The sequence below is a fragment of the Podarcis bocagei genome (genome assembly GCF_964188305.1).
Source record: "Podarcis bocagei genome assembly, chromosome: 4".
NCBI lineage: Eukaryota > Metazoa > Chordata > Lepidosauria > Squamata > Lacertidae > Podarcis > Podarcis bocagei.
Genome location: NC_138128.1, coordinates 81,003,360 through 81,015,461, shown reverse-complemented (window position 1 = coordinate 81,015,461; position 12,102 = coordinate 81,003,360). Strand labels below are relative to the sequence as shown.

The following is a 12,102-nucleotide window of genomic DNA, read 5'->3' as shown; positions in this document are numbered from 1 at the left end:
CCACCTGGGCATCTTAGGTTCTGTAAGAACTTTATATTTTTCCCAGACCTTATACAATATGATAACAATATGATTCAGGAAGTTTTGATGTCCTTTTACTTTCCCATATGCTAGGTATGTGTGCCAGCCGTACCTATTGTTGTGTCCCTCTAAGTCAAGCAGTTCTGGATTTTGGAGTGTACACCAGTCTTTTAACCATGTTAGGCAAGCTGCCTCATAATACAGTCTTAGGTCTGGCAGGGAAAGGCCCCCTCTATTTTTAATATCAAGATCTGATGCTTAATTCTGGGCCTCTTCCTCTGCCAGATAAACTTTGAAATAGCTTTCTTAAGGTAGCCAATCTTGCCCAGTATTGCCCAGTAAGAAAAAGTAGTTTTGGCAGAACACTCATTTTTATGACTGAGATTCCCCCTGTAAAGTATAATTTAAGTCTGCCCCAAATATCCAAATTAATTTTGATCTCCTCCCAGGTTCTTACATAATTATCATGAAATAGGTTAATATTCTTTGAAGTTAGCCAGACACCCAAGTATTTTGCTTTTTGGCAGATTTTCAAACCAAACATTTTTCCCAGTTCTTCTTTTTCTTGGTTTGATATGTTCTTAACCAGTAGTTTTGTTTTTATTTTATTTCATTTGAATCCTGCTACTTCACCGAAGTTTTGTATTATTTCCACTATTTTCGATAAGCCCTCTTTTGGGTTTTCTGTCATTATGAGCAAATCATCAGCGAATGCCTTTATTTTATAAGACCTATCTCCTAGAGTAATCCCTTTGATTTGTCTCTCTTCTCATATTCTTCTATTTAAGATTTCCAAAACCAAAATAAATATTAGAGGAGATAAGGGGCAGCCTTGACGTGTGCCTTTGTTAATCTGGCATTCCTTTGAGATATTGCCATTAATAATTATTTTGGCTTGCTGTTCAGCATATACGGCACTTATTCCTCTACAAAAAAATTTGTCCAAATTTTCCAATAGTTCTTTCCAATAAATTTCCATGAGATGTTGTCAAATAGTTCTTTCCAATAAATTTCCATGAGATGTTGTCAAATGCTTTCTCAGAGTCAACTAACATAATCACCGGAGGTTTGTCTATTTTAAGGTCCAAATACTCTAATACATTAATGATATGTCTAATGTTTTCCTGCATTTTGCGTCCCGGTAGAAATCCAGTTTGGTCTCTGTGTATCAACTCTTGTAGGGTTGTTTTAAGTCTGGAGGTCAAAACATCTACGAAGATTTTATAATAATTGTTTAAAATCCCACAAACTTCAGTGGAACTTGCTGCTAAGTGAATGTGCATTGCTAGTCTCTGTTATGTTAGATCTCACAGGAGGTTGCAAAATTTGTTTGGCCAGAGACCACTGATGGAGAACAAATGAATGTGTATGTACAAGTATCGCTGTATCCAGCTGTCTTTAAGTTTTGGGGAAACTAATGCCCCATATATTCCGTCTGATTTTGTTTCTTTATTAATGGGAATCATTCAGATTGATGAAGAGTGTTGTGAAACTTGAAAACTTGCACTCTCTAACACATGCTAACAGAAGCTGCACTAATAAAGTCAAGCCACTGCAGTAGTATTACCGAAATAACAGCAAGACCCCCCTCTTGGCCTCGCTGATGTGGTCCAAAGGAAAACAGACCAATACGTTTGGCAGCAGCTTGTCTGCAGGAGTTGCGGGAAGCAGTACAAGGCTCCACCCAACTGCCTTAGGATTTCACTTCTTAGCCTTTCTTTATCTTGAAGATATCCTGCAAGGCAATGAAGTCTTGGGATCAGAGTTTTCCTTCTCCCGAGTGGGCTACCTTCCCAACTTGATGACCCCATCTGCCCCTCACTTCCCTCTATAATATGTGCTTCTTGACCATTGCACCCACTATTGGTCTAGTCCACTCAATCCACCAGAGAGCCTGTCTTTGCATGCAGGGGATAGCAAACATTGATAATCTATTTGTCTAATCCTCTTTTAAAGCCACCCAAATTGGTGGCCATCACTGCCTCCTACAGGAGTGTATTCCATAGTTTAACTATGTGTTGTTTTCAGGGACTGGACTGAAGGGGCTGAGACTGAGGAGGAATGGTGGAGATTGCCCCCTTTCTCTCCCTGAAGTGCCCAGAGAAGAGGAAGGCAGTACAGTGGTACCTTGGTTCTCAAACTGAATCCGTTCCGGAAGCCCATTTCAAAACCAAAGCGTTCCAAAACCAAGGCACGCTTTCCCATAGAAAGTAATGCAAAATGGATTAATCTGTTCCAGACTTTTAAAAACAACCCCTAAAACAGCAATTTAACATGAATTTTACTCTCTAACCAGACCATTGATCCATAAAATGAAAACAATAATCAATGTACTGTACTATAAAATAAATAAAACAGTAAATTGGACGATAAAAATTAAAATTCCTTTTTTTTCTTACATGCACTGATGACAGTCATTGTTTGGATGGGGGGGGGGCCTTTATCCATTTCCACAGTCACACAATCAATCAATCAGTAGCTGAACTGGGTTCCACAGTCACAAAAACAAATTAACCAAAAAAGCCTCAAAAACAAAAATGCAAAATAAATAACAAAAACAAAAGCACCATTTGACTTCCGAAATGTTCGAAAACCAAGGTGCAGCTTCTGATTGGTGCAGGTGCCCCAGAAACAATAGCCGACAGCCGTTTTGGATGTTCAGCTTCCAAACAACGTTTGAAAACTAGAACACTTACTTCCTGGTATTCGGCGTTTGAGAACCAAGGCATTTGAAAACCAAGGTACCACTGTATTGAATTACAGCAGTGGTTTGAGGAAGGTCACAGCTCAGAGACAGGCGAACAGAAGAGTTGGGAGGTGTTGGGAGAAGATAAGGAGGAGGCAGAGCCGGCTGACACGTTATCACTGGAAAGTATTTCTGACCCCCCCCCCTCCTTCTCCCAGAACCCAGTGTTTGTTGAGAGTGCAAGAGCAAAAAGGCTCAGAGACCATTAGTCCATGGCGGCCACCATAAGGGGAAGCGCTGTTGCTAGGAAGGGAGGGGGAGGAGCTAAGTTGGAGCGACACCATTAAGGGGAGACTGACTGCATTCCTTTGTCTCTCACTATGAGGACTGAATAAGCTCATTAGTAAGAACTCTCCTTTGGGTTTTTTCTCTACTTCTTGCTGCCACCGCGGAAGGGATAAAAAATCCCCAAGCCTGACACATATGCTTGTATCTTGCTTTTCTACCCAGGAGTTCAAGGTTGTGTGTGTTTCCCTGACCTCCCTTCCTTCCCTTTTATATTCACAACAGCCTTGTGAGGTGGGCTCAGCTAAGTTAATATGTGTACATAAGCAGTGCCAATAGATTGCAAGGGGAGGACGCAATGTAATGTCGTTCTTCCTCAGCTGACTAGACAGCAATTGAAACCTCACAGCCGTTGGGGGCTTGAGCTGTCCTGCTCTCCCCACTGATGATTCTGGCTGTCTCGGCTTTGCCTTTCAAGACCTTCCCCTGCATTTTGAGCTTGCTCTTTACTAAAAAAAATTTACACCTTTTGCTTGTGAATGAAAACAAGCTGTCATCCTTCATTCAACCTAAATGGTCGGTGAAAATTGGCTGTGCGAAGTGTTCTCTCCAATGAGAGTAAAGGTGGTGATTGTGCAGTGCTGTTTAGACCCTAGTTATTGTTATCAGCCTTTGCTACCATCAGTGGCTTGGATAGAATAACTCCTAATCAATATACGCACCCATCCTACTGCAACCACCATGAGCTCAACAGAGCAGGGTATAAGCTCACTGCCAGTCTGAATGCAGGTGAAAGACGGGCTCTGAAGCAGCAACCGCTATTGCCATGTTATTATTACCTGGTTAGCCAACAGCGCTGCTTTGAGTTAGTAAGTTGGAGAGAAGTTGGCGGCAGCGGTGGGTTTAACACATTCATAGAGCACTTTACCAGCACGTTTACTCAGAAGTAAGTCCAGTTTGCTTCCATCATTATAAAAAAGGCATTTTCGTCTTGCTGTTCATTACACAATCAAGGCATTTGAATTCTATAATATTGTTGGTGGCAGCGGTTTTTTTGTATGGGGAGCGGGAGTAGAAGATAGTGCAAGGGGATCTTTTCTGTAGGGTCTGTAAAGAGTTTTCTCTAGGTGTTACGCAAGGCTTGGTATCTAAAAACGGAAAGTCTCACAGCTTGAGCTTGAGCCAGCCTGTAAATCACAGTTGTGCTCTCTGCATATGCTGTCTGCATATGCTTAAAATCACTTTGCTTTCTTTTAAACCTAAGCCTCTGCTGTGAACCGGGACTCCAAGACTGAGCCTTAATCCAGCCCTGTCTGAATGTTCCCTTTGTCCCGACTCTGCCAATAGTGCCCGTGGGGACGGTGAATCCCCTTCTCTTCCCACCCACCCACCTGCCTGCCCCTTTCCCCCCAGTGAGTCAGAAATCATCTCAGGGAAACTGGAAATTATCCTCCTGGGGTTGTCAGATCCTCAGCTCCTCTTCAGAGCTGAATCTGTTTCTACTAAAGCAGGAGGTGGGGGCGGGCAGGGAGTGTGTCCTGGCTGGCTCAGAACAAGGGCTCCTCCTCGCCCCACATCCCGTTTCCAGCAGGAACCCAGTCCAATGCGTCTGAGAAGCGCTTCAGTAAACGCACTCGACCCTCTCCTTTCCTTGCCTTTCGAGTCCTCCGCGGTACACTGTTTCTGAGCTTGGAGGCTCCACTCCGCTAGCCTGATTGGTGGCCGCTACACTCGCCTGCGCGGACTTGAGCGGATTGCGACTTTCTCCGGGGGGTTTTAAGCCCTTTCCAGCTCCAGCAGACTTGGCACCCTTCTCTGCCGAGCGGCGCAGCAGCGCTGCACTCAACACACGCGTCCCCCCCCCCCTCTCCCTCTCTCCCTCTTTCTCTCTCTCTCACACACATACACACCGGGCCGGCTCTCTCTCCCTCCTTCCGAGGGGGGTCTTCTCCGGGGTGCGGACTCCCCGCTTAGCAATTGGCTAAAACTCCTCCATGTGTTAAATTAGCATAAAGAAACGCAGCTGGCGAAGGAACCACTCGGGGACCGGAGCTGAACTGTGCGTCACAACTTGCGCGGGGTGGGAGGCCAGTGTGTGAGTGCGTGAGGGTGGGGGGAGCCGGCTTTTTTTGGAGAGGCGGGGCGGAGGGGAAGGAAAAAGTAAGAGCTGGCAAGTCCATCCGCGCCGGTGGCACCAAGAGGCAGGCTTCTCCGTCAAGGAAGGCAAAGAGAAGGCGCTTGGAAGCAGCCACGGGTGGAGTTGCGGAAGGGACGGTCTGAGCTCTCCAAGAGTCCCTAAGCTGGAAAGAGAAGCAAGGGGGCGGAGAGAGAGAGAGAGAGAGAGAGAGAGAGAGAGAGAGAGAGAGATCCTTGCCCTCCACTCTCCAGATTGGACGGATTGATGGGCAACCCTCGGTTCCTGCCACCTCACCAAGCCTTGGCCAGGGGGGGAAAGGCGAAGGCAAGCGCAAGAGGACGCGCCCTCGGATGCCTCCTGAAAAAGACTGACAGCATTCAAGGAGCGCAGCCACGGAGAGCCGCTTGACCAGAAAGGCGAGAGGGCGAAAGAAGAGAGAGGCTCGGGATTCCGGGCGAGTGAGGTCCGAGGGAGACGGATAGGAGGAGGAGGAGGGGAAAGACAGACGGAGAGAGGGAGGAGGGAGGGCTCCGTCTGGAAGTCGAGCCACCGAGGAGCGCGTCTGGCTCCAAAGGGCAGCGCGGAACACCGGAAGGAGAGGAGCCGGTAGGAAAGGCTTGTGGGTGGGGGGAGCAGGGGCAGGCGAGGGGGCCTCTGGAAGGAAAGCCGGGGAAGCCAGGGGTGGCGTCGTGGAAGGAGGGCTGCGTTTAAGAACGGGGAAGGCGAGGAGTGAAGGGAGGCGGCCGAGCCTCCTGGGGAAGTGGAGGGGGGAGGGAGAAAGAGAAAAGAAAGAAAGTTCGTTCTGGAGAAAGGAGGGGAGCAGGGTAAGACAGGAGAGGAAGCATTGTTAGACCCTGGGGAATGAGATCTGGGGAAAGAGGGGGTTGAAAGGCACGGAGAAGTGAAGGGAGGGAGGAAGAGATAGATAAGAGAGAGAGAGACTGGTGGGACAGACGAGGCTCCTCTTGCCGCCACCGCCACCCATCCCAGCAGGGCTCCTCTGCTCCCCTCGCCCCATGCCCAGCTAACGCCTCCTGCGGCTGCTGCGGCTGCTTCTCCTTTCCCTGGACTCCCAGCGGCTGCGGAGGATGGAGGAGGAGGCCTCCGCCCCGTCAGGGCCCCGCTCGGCGGTGGAGAAACTGTCGGAGGCGGTGGGCCAGCGCACGAAAGCCCTGAGCAGCGCCCTGCATGAGGCCAACCGCCAGCGGCGCCTCCTGCTGGTCATCGTGTGCGTGGCGCTGCTGTTGGACAACATGTTGTACATGGTGATCGTGCCCATCGTCCCGGACTTCGTGGCCGCCCTCAACGTCGCCGAGGAACGCCAGCAGGGAGCGCAGCAGCAGCAGCAACAGGCGCCCGTCCCGGCCACCGCTGCCTCCAACATCTCCACGACTGGTGGTGGCCTGGGCTGGTCCCTCAACAGCACCCGGCCCATGCTGAGGCCTCGCTACCCGGCCGACAGCGACGACATCCGGATCGGGGTGCTGTTCGCCTCCAAGGCCATCTTGCAGCTGCTGGTCAACCCGCTGAGCGGCACGTTCATCGACCGCGTGGGCTACGCCATCCCTCTGCTCATCGGCCTGGGCGTCATGTTCCTGTCCACCATCATCTTCGCCTTCGCCGAGAACTACGGCACCCTCTTCGCGGCGCGCAGCCTGCAGGGCCTGGGCTCGGCGTTTGCCGACACGTCGGGGATCGCGCTCATCGCCGACAAGTACACGGAGGAGTCGGAGCGCAACCGCGCGCTGGGCATCGCGCTCGCCTTCATCTCCTTCGGCAGCCTGGTGGCGCCCCCTTTCGGAGGCATCCTGTACTACTTCGCGGGCAAGAGGGTGCCCTTCCTGGTCCTGGCCTTCATCTCGCTCCTGGACGGCCTGCTCCTCCTGTTGGCCATCAAGCCTTTCAGCGACAGGTCTCGGGACAACATGCCCGTGGGCACCCCCATCTACAAGCTCATGATAGATCCCTACATCATGGTGGTAGCCGGGGCCCTCACCACGTGCAACATCCCCTTGGCTTTCCTGGAGCCCACCATCTCCAACTGGATGAAGAAGACCATGGACGCCAACGAGTGGGAGATGGGCCTCACCTGGCTGCCGGCCTTCATCCCCCACGTGCTGGGCGTCTATGTCACCGTCAAGCTGGCAGACAAGTACCCCCACCTCCAGTGGTTCTATGGGGCGCTGGGCCTGGCCACCATAGGGGCTTCCTCCTGCATGGTGCCTGCCTGCCGGAACTTCTGGCAGCTCACCGTCCCTCTGTGTGGCATCTGCTTCGGCATTGCCCTGGTGGACACCGCCCTGCTTCCCACCCTCGCCTTCCTGGTTGACGTCCGCTACGTGTCGGTCTATGGCAGCGTCTATGCCATCGCCGACATCTCCTACTCGGTGGCATACGCCCTGGGGCCTATTGTGGCCGGGGAGATCGTCCACTCCTTTGGCTTTGTGCAACTCAACCTGGGCATGGGCCTGGCCAACGTGCTTTACGCCCCCATCCTCCTGGCCCTCAAAAACATTTGCCAGATGAAGCCCTCGCACTCGGAGAGGAACATTCTCCTGGAGGAGGGGCCCAAGGGACTCTACGACACTATTAAGATGGAAGAACGCAAAGGCAAGGGCAAACACCTCCACCCGGTAGGGGGCGCTGAAGAGAATAGCGTAGACTCTTTCCATAGAGACTTCAGAGGGGCGTCTGAAGAGGACTCTTCAGACTATGACTATACTTAGAGGGTGGGCGGAGTACCCCAAGAGGGAGTTATGGAGAGCATCTTGGCTGTTATGCCCCAATGTGCCAATATACTACTTTAACCTTTGTCTTGATGTGATGGCTTTCTTCTTCTTCTTCTTCTTCTTCTTCTTCTTCTTCTTCTTCTTCTTCTTCTTCTTCTCCTCCTCCTCCTCTCTCAAAGGTATTACCTTAAACACCCAGTCAAGATGAAAGCTCCAAATAACTATCCTAACATGAACGGTGCATTTGCAGAGATCTGTGATGGTCTTTTCCTGTTAAAAGAGGGAAGGGCACATGTCCAAAACTCCCTGTTGTGCCAAGAGGTTTTTCTCGCAATGTTTGTGTGTGACTTTCGGCTGGTTCACACATGCATGTACATCACTAAGTTTGCCACATACACGGGGGTAATGCTATCCCTTGGAAGCGTTTCACACAATTACACGGGTTTTCTTTTTCTTTCTTTTTCCTTACACTTGACTGCGGCACACTTGATGACTTGAATGTGTGAACTGACTCCGCCGAGAAAGCGTTGTGTTTTTGAGGTGGTCTGAAAATTATGTTTGTGGTGTTGGGCTTGTGAGGGTCTGCTCCTCCTTTGTGAATCATCCCCTGGATTTTGTAGCTCGAGGGAAACAGGTGCCAGTCACTCTGTCCTGCATAAATTCTCATAGAAACACCTTACAACACCACTTCTTAAAATTGTAAGGGAGAAAAAAGTAAGTTGCCAAATGCACATCCGGGGTCTCAATAAATATTGTACATTTTTATAAATATATATAGGTACCTGTGTGGAAACTGTCGGTTTCATATTTAATGCCAGCAATGGAAATCACGTCGTATTATTTCTCCTCTCAGCGAGGGGTACAGAAATCTGTAACCATTTATTTATTTTTCTGTTGTGCTGCTACTCTGATAAATGCAATATGCCGTACCATGTTTTAGTCTGAAACTGCTACACTGGTTGTGCCGACTGAATAAATGGCGTTCAGGGGAACCGTACGTCTTGGCTTCGTTGTTTGTTTGTATAAAGACCCGGGGTGCAGTCCTAAGCAGTGGCGTAGCGTGGGGGGTGCAGGGGGGCCGGCCGCACCGGGCGCAACATCTGGGGGTTAGGGTTAGGGGGCGCAAATCCACGGGTTAGGGGGCGCAAATTACTTGCCTTGCCCCGGGTGCTGACAACCCACGCTACGCCACTGGTCCTAAGCATGCTTATTGAGCAAATTCCATTGAATTCGGTGGAACTTCTAATAATAATGCTCATGACTGTCAGATGGGTCCATATAGGAGCTTTAATTCCTGGCTTCAACAATAAAGTTATAGGAGTCGTTCTGGAAACACAACTTCCGTCCCCCGCAAGAAATCCGCTTGAAATCATATATTCCTGCCACCTACCCAAATACTATAGAAAAAAGACGAAGGCAGGCTGGCCAGATCCAATCAAAGGGAAGCACTTTAATTTTTTTAAAAAAGCCACTGCCATCAATGTACACCTATGTGCTTAAGGCTACAATCCATTACCCACTTTCCTAAGAGTAAGCCCAACTGAAATCAGCTGGGAACTTCTGAGTAGACGTGCATAGGATTGCATTGCCAGTCTCGCCCCTGGAACTCAGTGAGACGTGCCTCCCTCTCTTGCCCACGGTTTCTCAAAAATTAGTTGCGCTGAGCTCAAGAGGACTTACCTCCTGGTGAAGGTATGCTTAGGATCACAGCCTTAGCAATGGTTAAATGAAGATTTGGAATCAATTGAATTTTCAAAACTGCGCGTCTCCAGCTGGCGCACCGCTCTGTCGGAAGCATTTATACAAAGTAAAAGTATATTGAAAAGTTTTGTGAGCAGGGATCGGAAAGATTTTAGTGACGGGTCTGGATCGGGAGAGAGAGCGTGCTATTGCGCGCCTCTCGTTTATTTCCATGGGGCTTGCGCAGGATAATTCTCGGTGGATCCTGAGGTTAAGCGTGCAAGGATTGTGTTTCTTATTATGGAGTAAGTGTGACTTACTTCCGAGTAAGCAGGGTCGAGCCTGCAGTGTGCCTCCTAAGGGAGAAAGTCCACTGCATCAACCAAGCGGCACTTAGGATCCCGCTGCGCATCTCCTTCCTTGTAATCTTGCGCAAGGGTTAGGATGCTTAAGACCGCGGTCCTAAAGTTGCTTCCTCGGAGTAAAATCTCAATACATTTACTGGCGCTCACTTCCCAACAAATGGATTATGGAGAAGGGCTAGAGCAGCTGTTTTTCATGCAGAAGGTCCCAGGTCAGTCTCTGTGATCTCCAGGTCTGAGTGGGAGAAGCTTCTGCCTGAAACCCTGGCTTGCCACAGCCGGTCAACGTATGCAATAGAATCATAGAATGGTAGAGTTGGAAGGGACCACTAGGATCATCTAATCCAACGCCCTGCGAGGCAAGAATCTGTCTCCCAACTCGGGACTCGAACTCACGTCCCTGAGATTAAGAGTCTTATGCTCTACCAGCTGAGCTCTACCTAGATGGAGCACACATCTGGCTCGCTATAAGGCGGCTTCTTGTGTAGGGATGAGTCTCTTCATCCCATGGGTTTCTTGGGGATGGGTCGACCCCATCCTAAATGAGCAGGCTCCCAGTTTTTGAACTCGTGGTCCTGTGCAACTTTACTCTGAAATAGCTCCCTCCTGTGTGTTCAGCGGGGCTTACTTTGGAGTAAGCGCCTCGCTCCTCAGCCCACGTGCCCTCAAAAGACAGAGGCAACTTCTGGAGCGTCTCCAGATCACCTCGCTTTCATTCTGCTCCTAGACCTACAGGAGGACACCTACCTTGTTCATGGCTTCCCCCCACCCAGCTTGGATCCGGCAGATTAGTTGTTAATCCTCTCCCCACCTTCCCACCCACGTTTGCATTTCCCAGTATTCACGTGGCTCCCCTTAATTCACTCGGGGTCCTCAAGCTGGAGGGAAAAGGAGCAAAGGAGTTCGCGACCCAAGAGATCGGTTGAGAGCGTTGGTGGACAGCTTTCGAGAAAAGTCAATACAATTGTCATCATAACTGAAGAAAGAAAAAAAGGGGGGGAGAGATATCTCACAACTCTCCTGCAGGCAAGCTATGAGAAGGAGGTTGGTTGGAGCGCTGTTCAGCTCCAGATCAGCCTCTGTCAAGCTGGGGAAACCGGAGGTAGCGCTGAGCTGATGAATAAGCGATTAGACTGTGGCATCTCCTTCCTGCCCTTGCTTCTCCTCCCTGGTGCTATTTCGCTCCGGGTGTGCAGGAGCATCGCAAGAGCTTCGCTGGGTCTCCCTCTACTCTAGCCATCTCAAGGATTTCTGTGTGTGTGTGTGTGTGTTGTCTAGTATCCCGCTCCCCAAATTGGTCAGGCAGATGATCCGGGCAGCCTAAACACAAAACCTGCCTGTACAACAGGTCTTCAGTGGCGGACTGACTCTGAACATGGAGATCATTACACTCGGTGACCCCAGCCAAGAGCACTTCATCTCTGTTTGCCCTCTCTCCACGAACCCCTCCCCAACAATTCATTTTTAGCCCCTATCATTCTCAGGGCAACACAACACCGGTTTTCATTCGGATCTTAAAGACGCCTGCTTGGGGGGGGGGGTCCAGCCGGTGAGAATTACCGAGGTCCCTTCGTCCCCGCCCCCAATAAAATATTTGGGGGGATGGCCCCCCACAAAACTGATGAGCATGGTCATTCAAATAGTGCCCGTGCACCTGTCGTGTGATCGATTATGCGGGGCGGGGCTTACCTGCCCCTCACCCAATATTTTATTCAAGTTGGCACCCCTGTAAGAGAGTATAATATCGCAGCCTTATGTCCCTTTCCCAGGGTTGATGGGGGACACACACCTTTGTATCTGCAGCTGGGGGCGGGGGACGGACAGCGAAGAGGTAGGATCTGACCTCCTGCATTCGCGTCCAAGGGTTCATTTCGTGCCAGAACCCCAGGGAACCGAATATTTCGTTTCCCCCGAGAGCCCCGGTTCTTTCTCTCGCCGCGCGCCCCCTTCTCTCCCCCAGCCACCCTCGGAGCTCTCCAGCTGTGGCTCAATACGATTCAATCGTTTCCTCGCAGACACACAAGTTGGTTATTTTCTCCGCAGCTCCGTTGAAAAACCATCTGATTCCGACGCACGAGAATGGCCCTGTCGAGCTGTTGGGGGTGTCTACCCTAAAGAGCGCTTTGGAAATGCATTTTCAGCCGCACTTGACAAAGGAGCTCGTGGCGGGGGGTTGTTGGCTTTCGATTATGCAGCCAAAAG

The 12,102-nt window shown here is 50.2% G+C and overlaps 1 protein-coding gene across 1 annotated transcript; it reads left to right on the top strand.

Moving 5' to 3' along the window:
- The first annotated feature begins 5,588 nt into the window (after positions 1–5,588).
- On the top strand, positions 5,589–8,855 carry SLC18A3 (solute carrier family 18 member A3). Its single transcript, XM_081190927.1, has one exon. It carries the CDS (start codon positions 6,218–6,220, stop codon positions 7,853–7,855), a length of 1,638 nt encoding a protein of 545 aa, XP_081047053.1. The 5' UTR covers positions 5,589–6,217; the 3' UTR covers positions 7,856–8,855.
- The last annotated feature ends 3,247 nt before the right edge of the window (positions 8,856–12,102 follow it).

Coding starts and splice junctions, on each gene's coding strand:
- SLC18A3 (XM_081190927.1), top strand. CDS start 6,218: ATGGAGGAGGAGGCCTCCGCCCCGTCAGGGCCCCGCTCGGCGGTGGAG.